General features: G+C 47.2%; 1 protein-coding gene across 1 annotated transcript in view; it reads left to right on the top strand.

Moving 5' to 3' along the window:
* FAT2 (FAT atypical cadherin 2) overlaps positions 1-20,306 on the top strand; it is a gene marked incomplete at its 3' end in the record, with an annotated part of 61,838 nt that overhangs the window by 8,879 nt on the left and 32,653 nt on the right. The window contains exons 3-6 of the mRNA XM_009704710.1: positions 7,629-10,914; positions 11,369-11,683; positions 18,688-18,749; positions 19,575-19,886. Coding sequence (XP_009703012.1) covers positions 7,650-10,914; positions 11,369-11,683; positions 18,688-18,749; positions 19,575-19,886 — 3,954 coding nt within the window. The remainder of the gene's footprint in view (positions 1-7,628; positions 10,915-11,368; positions 11,684-18,687; positions 18,750-19,574; positions 19,887-20,306) is intronic.

The following is a 20,306-nucleotide window of genomic DNA, read 5'->3' as shown; positions in this document are numbered from 1 at the left end:
TACCCCATTCCCATCAGAGCTACCAGTGGGATCTGCTGTTTCCTCCCTGTCTCCTAGCTGTCCTAGCTGCCCTCCTTGGCCAACGAGATGGTCACCACCCCCCAACACATTCCTGGTTACCTGTGCAATGGCAGCTTCTGAACCACGGGTAGGATTTACCCCCCTACTGCCAATAAGGGGGAGGGCAGGAAGCGATGATCAGTGAGGAGGGAAAAGCAGATGATCTTTTCAGGAGAGAGCAGAGGAAGGGGGTTAGGAATAACACATAAGGATGCTTCCCCTTGCCTTTGGCACAAGCAAGTCAGCCTCCCCGATGTCACACTTTCTCTGGGACAGGAGCCAGCAGCAAGCAAGGCAGTTGGCACTGCAAGGTTCCTTCACCCCCCAGGCCTCCTCCAGCGACCCCAGGTCCCACTGAGTGCTCCACAGCTCTGGAGCTGTGTGATTAACTCTTGCTCTAGAATGATGTTGCAATGCCAAGACAGATAAAGATCACTGACCCTTATAACGCTATGGGGAGTTCAAGCCTGTTCAAGTTCTCCTAACAGACGAGCTCCTGGAAGCTTACAACAATGACAGAGAAACCTCAGCTATGTGACATATCTGAGCCAGGCTTAGATGTTGGCAGCAGTACAAAATCAGGCTCTCCCCGGATTCTTTACAGAGCATTGGACAGAAATGCACATTGCAGGTGGAAAGGTGACAAGAGAAAGGCCTTGGTTTCATGTACAAGGTGATGCCTTGCACATGGACAGAGGATGGCTTGGAGGCAAAGACACATAATGTCTGCTTGCTGTGGTGAAGGAGCAAACCAGGGCAGCAGGTAGAGCAGCAGGGCACAGTCAGCGCCACGAGGATGGGGCAATGGGCGAGATGTCTGAGGGAGAAGGGGGTGAGTGGCTGCCTTGGGGATGCCAGAGACTGTTATGGAGAAAGCGGCCTTTAGAGCCAGTCTGGATCTGAGGATCCAACTTGTGAACAACTGGCACGGTGACAAAGGTGGCAAAAGTGTTCATGGGGGAAGGAGGAGCTGGACATCAGGGTAATTAAACACTTCCCAGCCACCCTTCCCATGTGGAAGGCCACCCTGCTCTCCTCTCCTGCCCAACAAACTCATGTCTACCACATCTGCCTTCACCTCTCCGGAAACAGTGTCCCACCACGCTCTCACTGTCGGCCCTCAATGGCAGTCCTAGCAGGACCCCTCGCAGGTCCGTTGGCTGTGGCAGACTTGACCCAGGGAAGGCAGCACTGTCTCAGAAGGAAACATTTTTTACAAACCCCTGCAGCAATGCAGCCTAACTAGGAAAAAAAGAGTGTCCCAGCACCAGGCCAGGTCTACCAGCCTGGGGGGCCTGGATTGCCCCACACAAGTCAATGACTCACAGGCTTCCCCCAAACTCCTTCAAGAGAGTCTCTGTTCCTCCAACACCCCTTAGAGGCTGCCAATCCAAGCTGCCCAGGGTACCCAAGTACCTGCCTGGCCCAGCTGGCAGATGATGGGATGAGCATCTCCGTGGTGCTCGTTAGACTGTATCCGTTCCACTCAAGGATGTGTGTGTGACCCCCTGCCATGCCAGGCAGTCTAGGCAAGAGTTATTGCTCCACGCACCAGCGTGACACTCATTAATCCCATGGCTTTCCACAGCTTTGTGGCTGAGCAGCCCCCAGTACAGCCCACCCCATCAGCATGCAGCCACTTTACCATCAGGAACGGAGCTGAACATGAAATCGTTACGGCACAGGGTCTGGGCACTGCCCACGGGCCACTCGCTGCATGACAGGAGCAGCATTTCACAGGTCACTCCGAGCAAGGACAGACCTTGGTTGTAAAAGTCTTGCTCACTGGGTTTTAAACAATTGCCCACCTTGCTCCAGGAATCTGGCAACAATTTCCAAAGGTCTATCCAAGTCATTTGGAGATTGGAAAGATGAGATGGGGAAGGAACAGCCCGGCTGCGCCCTGGTGGACTCTGCAAGTCCAGCCAAAAGTTGTACCCACACAAACACAGCCCCCATGAGCTGGCTGGTGCAAAACACAGCCCTGCAAACATCACCCCTTCAAAAACCATCCACGGGCACTCAAAAACCCTGAGATACATTGAAGAAGGAAACACCCTAACTTCAGGGGCACTCTTCTTTAGTTTTCTGGCTTTGTGTAGTACCTCCAGGATGTACTTCTTCTACTTCACTGCAAAACCAAGCAGAGATGCACAACCGAATGCAGGAGCAGGATCTCCAGGGACAGTGCCAGCCACTAGCCCGGATTCAGCATCTCGTTCAGAGAAATGCTGCCGAGATCATGGGAACAGCTCCGTGCCATGGCTTGGGAAGGGATGGGTTTGTTTGTTTTTCAAAGTTGAAGAAAACAATTCGAAAAACACTCGTCTCCCGCAGAATTCAAACCACACGAGCCCAGCTTTATGCGCAACCGGTGCGGAACTCACTAAAACTGAGCAAGGCACCAAACGAGAAAGGATCTAATTCCCTTCAGCATTGCTACAGCAGAGAAGAGGGCAAATACTAACCAAGCAGCCCAGCCTCTGCACAGAGTGTACATGGGTTATTTCAGTGCTGGGAACCAAAACATCTCACAGATGTGGCTCAACAACTGTATGAGAAGTGTACTTTTTAATCTGTGACTTTCCAACATTAAAAACCCAGGGACAGCTTTCTAGTTGATCTTTTTAGGCAGGCGGATGTAAGAGTGTTGCCCCAACTGTAGCTGAACCCCTTCTGCTCAGCTACCACCTAAGCCAGAAGAAGACAGTCCCAACTCTCATTCACTTTCTCAAAGCCTTGCACCCACCACCTTATACACCATCTTATACCATTTACTTCCTTTGCTCTCTGTCTCTATTCCCCAGCGATCATTGAAATTCATTAAACTGTCCCATCATCGATTATTCGAACAATCAAGCGCATCTCCCTTCTCCCCTCCAGCTCCTAGTACTTGTAGCTTCCAACAAAGATGTTGATGTGCTTGGGGATGGTTTTGATCAGTATCTGTCTCGGGGGAAAACTGTTTCTTGTAGTGAGGAAAAAAGGGAGAGAGAAGGGAGTCGGGGGCAAGAGAGTGAAAGGAAGAGGAAGAAAGAGAGTTTGGGATGTGTGCTGGCAAAAGAGCAATAAAGGAAGAGTTGTCCTTGTTTTCCCATGAAAATGATGATTTTTCTCTAATCTTCTGATCTCAAAACTTTGGGCTAAGCCCCCACCACAGCTAGTGAGAGGAATGCTGCTCTTGGTGCACTCAGCACTCTCCTTGTTTTGTGTTTTGGGGTTTTATTGCTTTTAAATGTTCCTCTTGAAGGGAATCAAAAGGTGGGGCTGGGGCCACACCTGCTTCCTGGCAGGCTGCAGCATTTTTCTGCGATATGGCCGACAAACACAGCAGCCCACACATTGCAGGAGACCCCCAGGAGGACCCCCCAAAGAACATCCCCCAGGCCATGCCCCAGCCGGCCGGAGTAGCCATGCCCTGCACTGATCCCCCCAAATGACCTGTCTCCATGGCCTCCCCACGCACACACTTTGAACCTCAGTGCTGTGTTTGTTCCTTCATTTCAAACCAACAGATTTGGGCATGTCTTTGACAGAGGATCACAATTTGGATGTTAAATTTAGACGCACGCTTAGGCTCTGATTAGAGATACACAGAGTGTTTACTTGCTCTGCAGGGAGTTTGCATCTACAGGGCTGAGGGTGAAGCCCCTCAAGGCTCTCTGATCCTTGCCTGGTGATTAGGAGAGGAGACTGAATCACCACATAATGATGCCCTGGTATTTCCCTCAGTTGGGAGCATACCTTACCTTCCTCACTCCATCTCATTGATGGGCTTTCTGCAACGCATCTGCCTATCCATGTGCAACCAGCTCCAGGAGGACATCTGTGCCCAGGGGAGTCATGAAGCAGAGAGCTTTCAGGATTAGAAATAACTGATCCCATGAGACGAGGGAGCAGAGGCAGCTGAGGGTATTAAAGTGTTTAATGCTTGCAGCTGATCTGGCAGCCCTGAGGTGAGTATGGCCCTTGCCACGGGTCCCATGGATCATGCACTAATTACTGGCAGCACAAGGACATGGGGTAGCCCAGCTCAGAAAAACAGGAAAAATGTTTCTGCTAATCTAGATGAAAAATCTGTCACAGCCACAGTTGATTTCACCCAATGTCAACATGGAGATCCTTGAACTCTATTGCAAGGACCCTTGAGCTTGGCAGCGCTGGTCCTCCTTGGAGGACCTGCCTCCTTGGCAGCCACATACATCTGGGATTTTAAGGGCTACTAAATTGATTTTACGTCATTTTCACATTATACACAGCTTTCCCACCCACAGTACAAGAGTCATAGAAACGCATCTCGTTTCTGCTAGTTCGTTAGTGACACCTTGCAGAGGCAGTTCCAGCGGGGCTTTCCCTGGAGCTGAGCCAAGGCAGGAGTTAACCAGATTTGCCCTCTGTTCAGAGCACTGTGCCCTATTTTTCTAGTGAGCTTCACCACAGCCTTTGGAAATGTCCCAGCCCCATTTCTGGATGGTTTTGCATTGTGAATGTGGTGTAACTGATCCCAGAAACAGGAGACAGAGCAGGGTCTGCACAGTTATCTCCTGGGAGATCTATTACTCTTCAAATTACATTAAATCCATGCTGGAGAAAGAGAAACAAGACATCCAGTGCGTTATTGTTTCCCAGTGCAACCTACTAAAGAAGAAACTCTAGGCTACAAGTAGTAGGTGATGTTTTCCAGTCCTGAGGTGGGAAGTTGTGAGCTCTCCTGGGAGCTCCAGGACACTCAACTGGAATAGGCCAACTCTTGAAAGACACAAGTGTTGCCAACGCTCTCCATGTCATTCTTTTACCAAAGGATAAAATAAAAGAACAAACATGGGCTTGTGTGGAGCTACTCAAACAGTGATAGGATTTCCTATGTTTCCCAGAAATATTGGTATAGAAATTGTCCAAGCAGATGCACATGCAGTAATAAAGGTGTGACATGTCACATCTGAGAGCACCACAGCTGCTGTCAGGGGACACGACAGGCTCTCTGTGCTAATGTTGGGGCTTTGGGCATGGGACCTGCCATAAAGAGAAAGTGTTAGACTTCAAAAGCTGATAGTGATGCCTCCTAGAAAATTCTCCCTAAGTTTTGGCTGTGCCTTTCAGAGTTTCAGATCATTTCCAGAGGAAATGAGGCTTCTGCCTCGTGCCCCATGTGCGTAGTTACTCTCCATTCTTCATAATAACTGCTGAAGGCCTTGATTGCTTTCAGCCTAGCTTGTAATTGAGAGCAAAGCTCTCAGAAATATGAGGTCATGACAGGTTTTGCAAAATAATTATCTGGACAGAGGAGTCAACCCCTGCTAATGCCCCCACAGAGGAAAAAGCAGCAATGTAAGTGAAGCCCTTCTTAGATGTCAGGAAATCTACAGGCAAGAGTGAGGTTAAGAACATTCCAGGAGAGATTCAGAAGAAAGTTTGCATCTTGTTAAGTGCCAGAAAACCCACTCCTTGCTCAAGATTATCCTCCCATATTGAATTGCTGGTGCCCAAGAAGGCATGTGCTCTAGCTCCAGCTTTTCTTGTGGTTGTGGAGTTCATAACGTCTCTGCTTTGTGGGTTCTCTGATGTCTTACAAGAGATGAGTTCACATTGCCATTTCAGTACAATTCAATTAAAAAGTCAATTAGCCCAGATACAAAGCGATCGGCTTCATTAATTCTGCTGGTCATGGAACAGCACTGGGTTTTGTTGCTGTTTTATTCTGCTGTCTTATTCTACTCTGAATTGTATGTGACTTTTCCTGCTCCACAGTCCTACTAGACACACGCGCACACAGCATGCATACACCTTCTTTCCAGGTTCCGCAGTTGAAAATGTTGGAAGGGAGCAGCTCTAGGCAAGTCCCTACATGCCACAAAACTCTCAAGTGTTGTTAAATAACAAGCAGAGCTTTTAAGAACATGGTTTTCAACTTCTCAGAAGGAACCACATGTCTTTCTGCATCACCTAGCCCTGTCCTCCAAGATTTTCTTTCATTTGCTGTGCATTTGGGACTATGTTGTATTTCCTAGAAGTGAAATGATGTCATAAAAAAAAAAAGAGTCTGAATTTGGTCAAATCCAAATTCTGTTGACTTCTCTACAAATTCTGGTACTTTCACTTCAGCTTCAGACCATTTATTTCAAAAAGGAATGACCACAGCAGGGAGATTGCCAGATGGTTGGCATCTATGTACCAAGGAAAAAGGGATTTGAAGGAAGTATAAAATTTACAGCTTTGTATTTATCAGTAATTAGATATCTCAGTGAGAGAATGTGACACATATTGTTAATTAGACTTCGATAATTTGTTCCTAACATTCGACTTGGCTTATAAATTGAACCAGTTCTGGCTTTTAAAGAGATAAGTCTTGAAAAAGTGTCTGGAAAAACAAGTCTTCCCTGTTTAAATTTGGAATGTGCCAAATGACTGGCAGGTACTTGATATATAATTTAAATTTAAAAGAGGAAGAAACAGTTCTAGATAAAGATCTCCTGGGATATCTAGGGGAAATATATGCACCTATATTTAGCTTATCCCTGGTTTCAACTCCCAAATGCACACAGAGCAGCATGCATTTCGCTTTTGAAAAGAATAGGCCTTGATCCTTTAACAAGCTCCGCAAAGCTCACTAATGAAGTTACATCCTTGTTAATGGTGTATGTGCTCCCCAGTTCCTTCTTTGATGCACCTTGTTCACAGAGATAAATCATGGAGCCGCAGATGTTCAGGAGTCGTTAGAGAAGGAAGCTGATGGCAGGTGGTCATGGATGGCAGATCCTTCACAGGAATCCTGACCCTGGGGCTTTGCCGTGAGAAGGGAGGAACCAGAGAGATGACTCAATGGCTGAGGGTCACATGGTCAAAGTGTCTTGCTAGAAATGTGCTCTTTCAAGCAACACAGGGGAGGCAGCCAGTTCTGTGAACTAGAACTTTGCGGTAACTGAGATACAACTTCCCTAGGACCTGAGCTAAAGCTGTCAAAAAGGCCACATTATAGAGCTGGCCATTCAGAAGGAATTTGCACAACATAGCAGGGCATCTCTGCTGGGGAAGCAGAACAGATTGCTGTAGCAGGGGCAGATGAAAGGGAAGACAAGCCATGGGGAGAGACATAAAATCACGGTTTGTGTATTGACTCTGGGAAATACTTTGCAAGTACTTGTGTGGAGAGTGAAGTTAAGATGGAGAAACAAAACAGAAGTGAGGTTTGGATTGGGGTGGAGAGTTCAAATATGCTGTTTGACTAGGGAGAAGGCAGAATGAAGGAAGGGAGAGATCATTCCTAGAATAGGAAGTCAGCCTGATCAGAGCTTTTTGCATGGTTTTGTGCATTTTGCATGGTTTTTCACATTTTGCCCTCTACAAGGGCAAAAACTGAAGGAGAGAAAGCAAATGGATTTGAGACAGCATGGGGATGTGGGAGGACAGGTCTTTCACTGGGACAGAGGGAAGAAGATCTGAGCTAACGATCGCATCGGCAAAGGTCGGGGCAGAGAGAGCTGGGAGAGGAGGCTGAGCCCATGGGGACTTTTTCTCTGACACACTGGCCTTAATAAAAGTTACTGATGTTCTTCCTTTGACACGTGCAGGACCGAAGGAGACAGCACACCATGGAAATCACTACCAGGAGGCACTTCCTGAGTTTTGCTGTTTTCCTGATGCACTGTGTAGTCCGCAAGGCGAGCTGTGAGAAAGGCAACATTTCCCCTCTGCACTTCACCCACTTCTTCTACAATGCCACCATCTATGAGAATTCAGCCCCCAAGACCTACGTGGAGAGCTATGTCAAAATGGGTATTTACAAGACAGACCCCGAGTGGGACATCAGATACAGAATAGCCTCTGGAGACAACACTGGTGTCTTTAAAACAGAGGAACATGTGATTGGGGATTTCTGCTTCTTGAGAATAAGAACCAGGAGCAGCAACACAGCACTTCTAAACCGGGAGGTCAAAGACAGTTATATGTTAATAATCAAGGCCACAGAGAGCACCTTTGCCTACGAAGCCTGGGCCAAAGTCTTGATCCATATTCTGGACAGAAATGACTTGAAACCTCTCTTTTCACCCCCCTCCTACAAAGTGTCCATCAGAGAAGACACTCCTCTGAAAACAGTGGTCAGTACGCTTAGTGCCACTGATGCTGATGCTGGCCAGAACGCTGAATTCTACTATGCCCTCAACACCAAGTCTGACCTATTCACCGTCCACCCCACCACGGGAGCAGTTATGACCACAGGCAGGCTGAACAGCACCCATCGAGGCAGGCACCACCTGCAGGTTTTGGCTGTGGACAGAATGAGAAAGATCACGGAGGGGAATGGCTTTGGGAACTTGGCTAGTCTCATGATCCAAGTGGAGCCATCTGCCAGGAAACCCCCCTCTATCTCCTCGGTGAGGGTGACACCACCTGACTCAGCCGAAGACTTTCTCTATGCAACTCTGTCTGTAGAAAGTGGTGACTCAGAAACAGGGATAGATTCAGTTGACTTTGTGGATGGAGATCCGGGAAGACATTTCAAAGCCATCAAATCCTACTTTGGGAGCACTGAGTTCATGATTGTGTCAACCAAAGAGATAAACTGGCTCCTTTACCCATTTGGTTTCAACCTCAGTCTGCAAGCCAAGGACAAGAGCAAGCCACCACTGTTCTCTCCTGTTAGAATTATCCATATACCTCCCTCTAAGTATGTCTCTGCCAGGTTTGAGAAAGAAGTGTACCGGGTCCAGCTCAGTGAATTTTCCCCAGCTGGAAGCCAAGTTGTTATGGTGAAGGTCACACCACTCTTCCCAAATCTTAAATATATTTTGAGACCTACTCCTGACAGTGCAAGCTTTAAAATCAATCCCCGCACTGGACTGATAACTACAGTCAGAGCAATGGCTTTCCATGAGCAGTCTCATTTTGAACTTGAAGTTACAACCGTTAACAGTCACATATCCACAACTGTTGTTATTGACATCACTGACTGCAACAATCATGCTCCAAGTTTTAGTCAGTCTTCATACCGCGGGGCCTTTGATGAAAATGTTCCTCCTGGTACCAGTGTCTTAACAGTAAGTGCTACAGATGAAGATGAAGGAGACAATGGCTTTGTCACCTACGCCATAGCCAACCAAAAATCGGTTCCCTTTGTCATTGACCCCTATTCTGGCATCATTTCCACCTCCAAGTCAATGGACTATGAGTTGATGCAGAGATGGTATCACCTGCGAGTGTGGGCATCAGATTGGGGCTCACCCTTCCGCCATGAAACGGAGGTGTACGTCTCCCTCATGCTGAGCAATGTCAATGACAATGCTCCTGTGTTTGAGAAGGCAAGCTGCAGTGGCACCATCCCACGGGACTTTCCTGTTGGGAACCCTGTGGCCACAGTCTCTGCAATCGACAGTGATGAGCTGCAGCATATCAAATATGAAATCAAGTCTGGCAATGAGTTACAGCATTTTGAACTGAATCCCATCTCTGGAGCAATATCCCTTAGAATATCTCTGCGAGATCTTCCTTCTGAACAGCCACTTTTCTACTCTTTGAAAATAACTGCAACAGATGGAGAGAACTATGCTTTGCCAACATCTGTAAATATCACTGTGGTCAGCCAAGGTCTGCCCGTCAAAATGCAGTGTGAGGAAACAGGAGTTTTGAAACAACTGACAGAAACTATCATACACTCCATTGAGTCTCAGTCTCAAGGCCATGGACAGGATGATGAAACATCTCTGAACTTGCACATTGTAAACCATAACGCTCCAAAATTTGATGACAGCTTTCCACGATCTATTGATATCATAGAGACTGTTCCCATCAACTCAACTATTGCTGACCTTTCAGCTATTGATCCTGATACTGGTTTTAATGGAAAGTTGGTCTATGTGATCTCAGATGGAAATGATGACAGTTGCTTTACCATTGACCTAGAACTGGGTCTCCTTCAAGTCCTTTCTCCTCTAGATCATGAACAAACCAGCTTCTACATTCTTAACATTACTGTGTACGACCTTGGCACACCACAAAGATCGTCTTGGAAACTGTTGGCTGTGAATGTGTTGGATACCAATGATAACATTCCTAAATTCCCACAAGGTGCCTACTGGGTGGCAATACCCGAACACGTAGCAACAGGGACAACAATAGCTCAACTGAAAGCAGAAGATGCTGATACAGATGACAATGGGAGAGTAAAATATTCTCTCTTAACCCCCACTGATAAGTTTGCCATTAACAGTGTCACCGGAGAAGTGACAGTTACAGGTGCTCTGGATAGAGAATTGTGGCCTTGCTATGTGCTGAAAATAGAAGCCAGGGACCAGCCCAAAACAGGCTACCAGCTGTTCTCTGTTACGGATCTCATTGTGACTCTGGAAGATGTAAATGACAACACCCCGCAATGCCTCCCAGCCCTCAACAGTGTGAAGATCCCAGAGGACCTGCCCGTGGGAACCATTCTCCTGTTTCTGGAGGCTTTTGACCCAGATGCTGGCTCTGGAGGTGAGGTGAGGTACAGCCTCATTAATGACGAAGAGATGATGTTTCACGTGGATAAGCTGACCGGGGCACTCCGGTTGGAGAAGGAGCTGGACTATGAGAAGAAGGACTCTTACAATCTAACCGTGCAGGTCAGTGATGGTGGGAAGCCCTTCTCTCGCTCTTCCCTCTGCCACCTGGAAGTGAACATCCTTGATGTCAACGAGAACTTGCACCCACCACGTTTTGCCTCCTTTGTCTTCAAAGGCTGGGTGCAAGAGAACAGCCCTGAGGGCACAACAGTGATGATGGTTACAGCAAAAGATATCGATAAGGGAAAAGATGGAGAGGTTCAATATTTCCTCCGAGAGGGCACTGGCCTGTCTGTCTTCTGCATTGAAAAGGACACAGGTAATGACAGCTTAGTTTCATGGTATACCTTAAAGGCTCAAACTACATGCTGTATTTGGCCTGACTTTTTGACTCAATAGAACATTTCTATGTTTTTTCTATTTACAACATTCCATGCATTCAAATCTTTCTTGTTTGTGCAGGGATGTACAATCTGCATCCCTGTACCTGGGGAGAAGCAAGCAGGGTTTGTCTCCTCAAAATAATGGAAAATCAATGTCTGTCCTCCCCCAAAATACCAAGGTCTTCCCTTTCACTTCTGTACCAAATTACCCTCAGCACAAGCAAGCCCTCACCTTCCACACAATCTCACAGCCATACAAGGTTGGTGCTAGAGTTTATATCTTCATCAGAGACCAGGAAGCAGACTAGAGATACAGACCAGTCTGGCATTAAGGACAAAATGGTCTGAGTTCCTCACATCCCTCACAAGCACTTTCTGTCTTTCTTCTAGGCACCATCCAGACCATAGGACCACTTGACCGAGAAGGAACTTCTCACTACTGGCTGACAGTGCTAGCTCTTGACATGGGAACAATTCCTCTGTCTTCTGTGACTGAAATTTATATTGAAGTCACCGATACCAATGACAACCCACCTCAGATGTCCAGACCTGTCTTCTATGCCTCTGTGATGGAGAATTCCCCACCAAATACATCTGTCCTTCAGCTTGATGCCTTAGATCCAGACTCTAGCTCAGAGGGAAAACTGACTTTTCACATCCTAACTGGAAATCCTCAAGGACTCTTCACCATTAACCTCATTACAGGTAAGACCGACCCAGCTCACCATCTGTTTTTGAGGCTTCCAAGTGCCCAGAGGATGTTTTCTATTCACTATAAACAGCCCACACAGCTGCCTTTGTCACACCTTCCTTCTGCAGCAAAAGTCTCAGTCTCCAAATACACTGTGTGGGGAGGCTAAGGATTGAAAGCCTCAACCTGAGGGCTGCTATTTGCATCCTCTTAGAATGACACAAATGTGCTACGTTCAAAGCCCCAAACAGAACCAAGCAGTTGCTTTTAATCTTCCCCCTTATAAACAACTGCCCTATTGCACAGCCTGAGCCAGGAAACTCCCTTCTGGAGGTGTCTATCTGTTCCTGAGACAGACCAAGGCAGGATTAATAAAAATGAATCCCACTGCATTTAAAGGCTCCACCCGTTCTCCAGCGCTATTAATGTAGTAAGCGTAGTAAGCCTCTTCTGCCATCTTCCTAGACTGTATCTTTCATCTGAGGATTAATTACCAGATCTTTCAGAGCCATCAAAAACCCGCTGATGTTTTGTGTAAACAGCTTCCTCAAACTATCCCAGTAGAGCTGACATTGGGCCAGTCTGGCAAGGAAAGCTGTGCCGAGCCCTTCACACCATCAGCTCCTGGGAGAAGAGGGAAGGGAGGGCACAGAGCCTGAGTATGGGAGAGGATTAATTGCATGACTTTGATCTCCTGCGGATGATAAAAGCAGTTCACTTACTGCGGCGGGATAGAAGTCTGCTTTCAGATGAGAAAGGAGCAGGATGTGTTGAAAAAGGCTAGTGCAGCTCCCAGTTTTCTGTTACCTGTGGTATAATGGCTCTCTGGTAGTCCTCTACAGCTGAAACACTGAAATCCTTCTGGTTGGAAGAGATTCATAGGGTGTCTCTGCATGGCATCATATAGATACACTTGGAGATATTAGCTAACTGTGACTACCAGTTGTAGCTACCTGTCTCCACTGTCAGAAGCTTTTTAGACAGGTCAGGGCATTGCTCTGCATCCAACTCTCCCACATAGCCCAAACAACTATGCACAACTCAGCCCCATGGACAGCTTGCACAAATGCTGGATACCATGGGGAGGTGCCTTCAGAGGCCCTATTTTAGAAGACCACTGCCTTTTCGGTGGGATGTGGACCAGAAATGGCTATCAGGACACCAGGCTAGCTTCCCCCATCTGCTGAGCTCCAGCTTGCACCCCTGCACCCTGCAGGAAATTCAGCCTTCTCTATGCTGCGGGCAGCAGGCACAACTTCCACCCCAGTGTGAGTGCAGCCCTGCAAAGCCATGCTCCAAAGCTGTCATGTTTTAGGGTAAAATAAGCGACATTGGCAAAATCTGAACAGTTGCTAATAAGACACCTCACCTCTAAGCCAACTCTTTAATTCCCCTCTTAGTCAAAAAAAGCTTTCTTGGGTATGAGTCATCTCCTATCCATCTCTCTCTACAGTCAGGTAATTTGCATGTGAAGAGTGATAAGTTTGTCAGTCCTGTAAGAAACCCATGAGCTGATCTTATCTCTTGGACAGTTGCTGGAGGTCCCTTCTTTAAACCCTGAGCTTGGAGGTTGTTTAAGGACCTGCTTCCAAGCCTGATGAGGATTCAGTTATCTGTTGTTTTACTTACATGACACCCAAAAGAACAAATAATTACCTGCAAACATTGGCATAAACTGAGCAGTTTATATCCTCATGCTTACAGTATTTAAAGAGAAGTCGTCTGCTACTACTGACAGAAAAAATATCACAGCTTGTCTAAATTTCAGGGCTGTAGGCAACTTATTGGAAACCCTGTGATATTTTCATTCTGCAGACAAAGGTGTGCTAGTTGCTCCAGTAATTAGAAAAAAAATATAACCTCTGATCTCAGCCTAGCAGTGCAGCATTGGAAGATGAACTGCTGGTCTTTCAGCTCCTGGTCATTCACATCAGTGCAGGGTTGTATTAAAAAAAAAGGGTTATTCCAGTGCAGTGCAAATCAAATGACTTACATTTGAACAGGAGAAAACACTGCAAGTATCTGAGCAATATAGTGCTACCAGACCACTGATGTTTACTCTGCATTTTTATTTAGGACATGTCCTTTGTTTTTCAAATGCAATAAATGCATCTCTTCTTTCACTACCTAGAGGAAACGATCACAAAAAGACCCAGAAACATTTCAGTTCTTGAAATGCCAGAGGTCTATTTGATCCAGATTGCCAGTACTCCTTCCGTGGTCAATCCCAAATCCTATCACAGCAAAACAGTTTGAGTAGGCAGAGCTGCTTATCCGTGATGAATCTGAATCTCTGTCACATTATTCAATGATAAACACTGAAGTTTCAGGAGGAAACCACAGAGCCTGCTGCTCTTAGTCACACGATTTGAGCAAAGGACAGGATAATCTGCATGTGTCAGGAGTTCCTCCAGCACCCAGATCAGAAGGGAAGCTCCTACGTGCAGAGAAGACTCTGATCGAGACCTCTCCTCTTCTCCTATCCCACACGGTCATCAAAAGACAAATAAGCCACATTGGCACTGAAATAAGTCAGAGCACGAGAGGGCCAGAGGTCGGTCCAGGACTCTCCTAGGCAGGGCACTCCTGGTAGGAGCCCCTTGGCAGAGGGAGAGGAGGAGGAAGCTTGTTCTCAGCCTGTGTGCTAATAGGAATTAAGGTCCTGATTTACTGTTACAACAGGCATGTCTACACCCAGAATAACCCTGCAGAATAGCCCTGGATAATTATTCAGGGCACGGTGCCAGACTATTGCAAGTAACCTATTTCTGGTCCTGGAGAGGGCTTGTTCTGCGTTTGATCCAGTATCTCGACACAGGGGTGGATTGGGCAGTGGAGACATAACCAGCAAGGCCCTCTTGACTTCTCCTCCGGAGGCCTTGCAGGGAGACAGGAACGGCCGTGATAACTGTCCCTCGGCAGGGATGTCCCTCCAGCATCCCTGAACTATCACAGAAAGGCTCTAAGCTCTTCCAGCTCTCAGTTCCCTAAAAAGGGTGGAGAAAAAGAGAGAAAATAAATGAAAGGCTAACGAGAAGAGGGAATAAAACTGCACAGTGAGATGAAAGCTTTCTGCCATCGGCGATGGAATCTCTCCAGCCCAGCGTGGCAGCTGGTGCAGAGCAATGTTTGTGGGAGAGAGAGAGAGAGGAGATACATGGAGAGATGGGGAGATAGCAGGGTTTGGGGTATTCTCTTGCTAGAAAGCTTTTCAGCTTGTTTTGTGCAGGGTTTGCAGTCCCTGATGTGAAGGGGGTTCCAGTCCAGACAGGACCAGGGGAAACTGTGAGGCTGTGGGAGGAAGAGTCAGGATGAAGCCATTCATCCCACTGAAAGACTGTTTGGAGAATCATTTTACCTTGAACTATTCATCTCCAGCTCTTATCTACTGCTTGTTCTTCTGGTGCTTCTCCTGCTGTGTCAGTGTCCACGGGCTTCCCCAGGATGCCCTGTGGTTCCCTGCATTTCTCTGCATGGAAGGACATCCCGACACAGCCTGCCCTTTACATCTGAGGGATGGTTGCACTGCTGCGCCCCAAGCCAATGTACCACAGGCTCCAGCTGAGCATGGAGTAGTGCAAAGCAGGGCCAGAACAAGAGGGGAGGAGAAGAAAAGAGAAGACAAGGTGAAATGCAAGCAAGAGTGAGACAACAGAAAGAGGATTTCAGGAGAACAACCTCTTCCCTTCTCAGGCTCTCGTGAAAGCCCCAATGCCTGCAAACCTGATTCTGGCTATTTTAACTATCTGAGATTTTCCTCCCTGCAGTGAGGGCAGGGGGCCAGCAACCTCCACCCCAGCCCTGCTCTTGCCAGCAGAAGTTATTATTATTTTTTGTTCCCTGACAACAACGCACTGTTAATTTCACTGCTCCTGTTCCAACACGACCAGCTTTCCTCTCTCCCCTTTCCAGGCAGCAAGCGGGAGAACTGCAGACAATCCTTTCCCATTGCTGTGTGCAGACAGGCTGCCAGAGCAGAGTTTGTGCCTGCCTGTACGCGAGCAGCAGAAGGGATCATCTCTGGACCTTCAGGGGAACGCAGCGCTTGGGTAATCGGCCAAGTGCAGTTAGGAGCTTTGACCGTTCTGTTCAGTCTCTGTAGGACTCAGCAGAAAGCTTCAGGGCCACATACAAGAACACAAATAAAAGACACCCACTCGATCGCAAGTCCCATGGGACGGGCTGGCTGGTGTTTTCCAGTGAGGTAGGGACTGTACTGATAACTCACACACATGCATATGCACACACAAAACACTCTTATTAAAAACTAAACGTGCACTTCCCAGGTCCTTGTAGGGGGCAGCGGAAAGAACCGGGGAACTGTTTCCCCAGGCCATGAAAGCTGATGGCAGTTCCCCTTTAATAACAGTTTCCACTTCCATTTTAGCCCTCTGGCTTCACAGGGTGTATAACCAAGTAGCAACAAATAAAAATATGCATTAATTCCAGCTGGCTTCTCTCGAGCACCACGTCCGATCCCCGTCTCCCTGTCTCTGGGTGCTCAGCTGCCGTGTGAACACTGCTGGCAGTTTGTGCATCTTGGCAGCCGCACAGCACCACGGCTCCGTACGGGAATTAGAGTGATTAACTGTTAACCACAAGAGCTTTCTGATCTCAAGGCAGAGTGGTAGCTGGCTCTGGAGAGGGGAACTTGGATCCATGACTGGGCACAGGGTAAGGGACAGAGGGAGTTTGCCTGGGGTCAAGAGGAGAAGACAACCCTTTCACTTGTGGCTCAACAGATATGAAGCTAAACCCAAAAATGCCATCTGGTAAGACTCCCAGCTGGAATACGTTGCAGGTCTGTGACAGAGAGCAGAGTCAGCTCTTGCTCCCTAGGAAATATGAGCATCTTCAGTGGTACAGACATTCAAGGTAGTCATTAAGTTCCAGTTCATCTGCCTTCACTACAGTCCTTCTCTAGCTCTAGAAAGCTCAGGTACGATCCTGTTTTCTTTCATTTTTATCATTAGGTCATGAAAGAATTTCAGGGTGTGGCCAGGCAAATCCAGATAATCACTTCAGAGTGGTTTAAGTCACCTTCCATCAGCTGGCATGCAGTAACCAAGTGCTAACAAGGTATTAGTCTGTTGCAACTGAATTTTGCAATCCAATAGACTAGAAATATCCCCAGTGTGCACACAGGTGTTGGGTGGCTCCGTTGTCAATATCTAGCTATGTGTCCTATGGGCGTGTTACGCCAAAATTATGAACCGTCGCCTAAGGCAGCTGGAGTTCTAGGCTTTGCTCCTCTGTCCTAGCCCACCTATTGGCAATGTGGACAGGAGCATCAGAGATCTCAGTGAACCGCTGCTGAAATTCTTTCTTTAGGCCCCCATTAAGAGAGAATTTCCATGCATATCAAGAGTTTTGCTGCTATCAGAGCCCTACAACGTCCCACGAGCCTGGGAGAGGTTCAGAAGCTCCTCAGCCAGTGTGCTCTCAGGCCACTGCTGAGTCCTCTTCACCTGCCGAGATGTCAAAAGAAAGATTAGGGAGAAGAAAAAAAAATCCATGACATATATGCAAACAGTCTTTCAAATCATCTTGTCGTAACACATTAAGGAGTGTTGATTTATGATTGTAAAGGCATCAAATAAATGTTTAGTGCAGCAGCTGGTGCCAAAGATGAATAATCCCAGAGAACAAGTGGAAACGGTTAACAATAGTCTTGTTCCAAGCAGCTGCTCCTCACTCCCTCCTTCAGCTGCCCGGTGTTTCCTGCAGCCATTTCAAATTCTCTCCTGCCTGTCATGCTCAGACAGCAATACAGCAAAGCATGATACAACTGAAAACAATACTATTAATTAAAACTTTCTGGCTTCGGACCAGAAATGAGAGTTGAGATGGGTTCACGCAACTCTGATTTACAAGTCTTTCAGGATGCACAAGTGCACGTGCTCCCACTGCTGCAAAGGCACGCTGCCTCCCATCCAAAGCATTTCCCAGAGTAGCAGGAGTCTGTATCACTGATTGCGGTGGTCAGGAATATTCACCCTGCCTTTCGTTTGTGCAAGGAAGCAGGACTTCTCTTTGCCAGGAAAACCCCAAGATAACAGCGACCGCTGGGAGCAGGAGATGCGGAGAATGGACAAAAACACTCACAAGTGTCACACTTGATGACTGTCAGAAAATTGTGCGTTATATACACAATTTCCATCATCTGCAGTTGTGAAAATGGTCTAGAGCTGCTTTTCACCAAAGGTGAAGAGTCAAGGCTTCTGATAAGGACTATTATCAAACCAGACATGGAAACACAAGCCTCAACTCCATTGTTTCCACGCTTGCACGTAGTCGGCTTAGTAACTGACAGGCCAAAAAGAGGCAATTATGATGATTTTGTTTAAATTCTAGTTTATGACAGCCACAATTCCTCCCTCCTGCATCCAACCTATTCGCTGTGGTTAAACTAGCATGTATTTTTTTGAAATTCCTCGAATCTTGCAATCATTAGAGGATTCATCCTGTCTCTCAGCAAGGTTTAAATAATATACCAACATTATTGTCAACTGTGTACCTTATTTTTAGCCTGAATGCACTTGTTCTAGCAGTAGAATAGAGGGTATTTCCCAAGACAGAAGACAAACTTTTGTCAAAACACTGTAAATTACAAAGAGCAAGGTTCAGCACAGGGAAAATAGGAGTCGAGACTTGTTAAGAGGCCAAAGTTGTGCCAGCGCATGCAGAATGTTTCTTACTTAGAGGCATAAGAAAATTTTTGTTTTCACGGTCCTGCAGCCTTTCTCACCAACCCTCAACTGATGTAGGCATCTGGTAGGTGTCCTCCCTCCTCTGTTGTCTCTGTAATCAGAGGAGCAAGAGCAGCACCTCCAGACAGGGATTCACACTGGAAGTGGACAACTTGCCCTGGGGGGGTATCTGTCTTTGTCCTCTGATCACAAAGGGAACCTGAAACAGGACGGGCAGGCAGGCTGATGTGGGGTCCACGGAGATTTGATCAGCCCTGGCTTTCCTCAGACTCTGAGTCTTGGAGCTCAAAGGGTTTCTTTCTTGGCAGGTCTGATTTCTACAACTTCACGGCAGCTGGATCGAGAATACAAGGCTGAACATATCCTAGAGGTGGGTAATGATGATTGTAATTAGCTTTATTTACCTACAAGTGTATTAAGTCCTCAAAGAACTTTCCTTGCAAGTTGGAGCACAGAGAAAGAATCTCATCCCATCAGCTCCAAACTGCTGGGAAACTTAATTAAATGGTGTGTGTTGCCCTAAGAGACAGCTGCAGCAGTACTGTGGGGTTTGTTATTTCCTTACTGAAGACTGGAGCAAAAGGCCTGTTCTGGAAGCTGTGGGACCGGAATTGTCCTCTAGCAGGATGAAAGAAAAGTAAGGGGGGAAAGAGCAAGCCGGAAAATTCCACCCTCATTTATCTCATTGTATCAGACATTGCTGTGTAGCTTTGTGTTACTGGCCCCCATCCTTAGCTGCTCCAAGCTATGCGTATTTACATTAGAGGGATCTTGAGGTGTTTCAGTCGATCAGGGTGATTGAGGATAATAAATTTCTCTCTGCAATGCAACATGCTGGGAGCGTGCACAGGCACAGCAAAGTAAGGATGGGTGATAACTTGCCAAGTCGTTGCATTACAAATGTTTTCAGTTGTGTGACCCCTGATGACCAATCTGACCAACTGCCAAGAGCAACTGCAAGCAGGAGCCCTGCAGACACGTCTCCCCATGCATGCACAAGCCCTGCACAGTGCCAGCTACAGCCACCACATTTTACCCCACAGAGAGGAGCAATGGCTCTGAAAATGTTGAGATACAAATGCAGATCCACACAAAACCCCTGGTTTAGTCATTGCTTATCAGGATGAAGTCTGGCTGCTCATGTCCTAGGTCACAACAGAGAGCTCTGTCACCTACTCCCTTTGCTTGCTGGCAGGTGGCTGTTTCTGACAATGGAGAGCCAGCCCTGAAGTCCACCAGCAGAGTCGTGATACAAGTCCTGGATGCCAACGACAATCCTCCCAGTTTCCCCCACAAACTCTTCATGGTCCAGCTTCCCGAGAGAGACACCTCGGAGATGCCACTGCCGGTCTACAGGCTGATCGCTTCGGACCGTGACCAGGGCCAGAACAGCCAGATCACCTACACCATCGAGGAGGAAGAGGAAGGGATATTCACCATCAACCCCACAACCGGCATGGTGTTCTCCAGGAAAGCTTTTCCTGCCTCCGAATACAACATACTCACGGTGAGAGGAGAGGGAAACAGAGAGAGCCAATGGGAAGAGACGGGTGGAGAGGGAAGAGAGGAAAGGCTGCAGAAACTGAAAAGATAAAAGGAGGAAAGAGATGGAGCAAATGCAGCAATGGGAGGAGAGATTGAATGAGACAGACTTGGGTTAAAGGGAGATAAACTGGGAGAGAATGATGGGAAATGCAGAAGGTAAGAAGCTATTAAAAAAGAAGGATAAATTTAAAATTAACTGTCCAACCCACTCTCAGAGATGAACACAGTGATCCACAATCCCATACGGATGTGGACCCAATTGTGAACAGTCTTTGGGTTTCAGCAGTGCCTCCATTTCGCAGTCTGATCAGGCCATGGGGCTTGGATATAGCTTTAAAGCTCTCCCACATTCTGTGATTCCTTGCAAGGAGGCTTGTGACCC

This window comes from Cariama cristata, unplaced genomic scaffold (assembly GCF_000690535.1).
Source record: "Cariama cristata isolate BGI_N322 unplaced genomic scaffold, ASM69053v1 scaffold4727, whole genome shotgun sequence".
NCBI lineage: Eukaryota > Metazoa > Chordata > Aves > Cariamiformes > Cariamidae > Cariama > Cariama cristata.
This window is presented reverse-complemented; position numbering and strand designations above follow the sequence as displayed.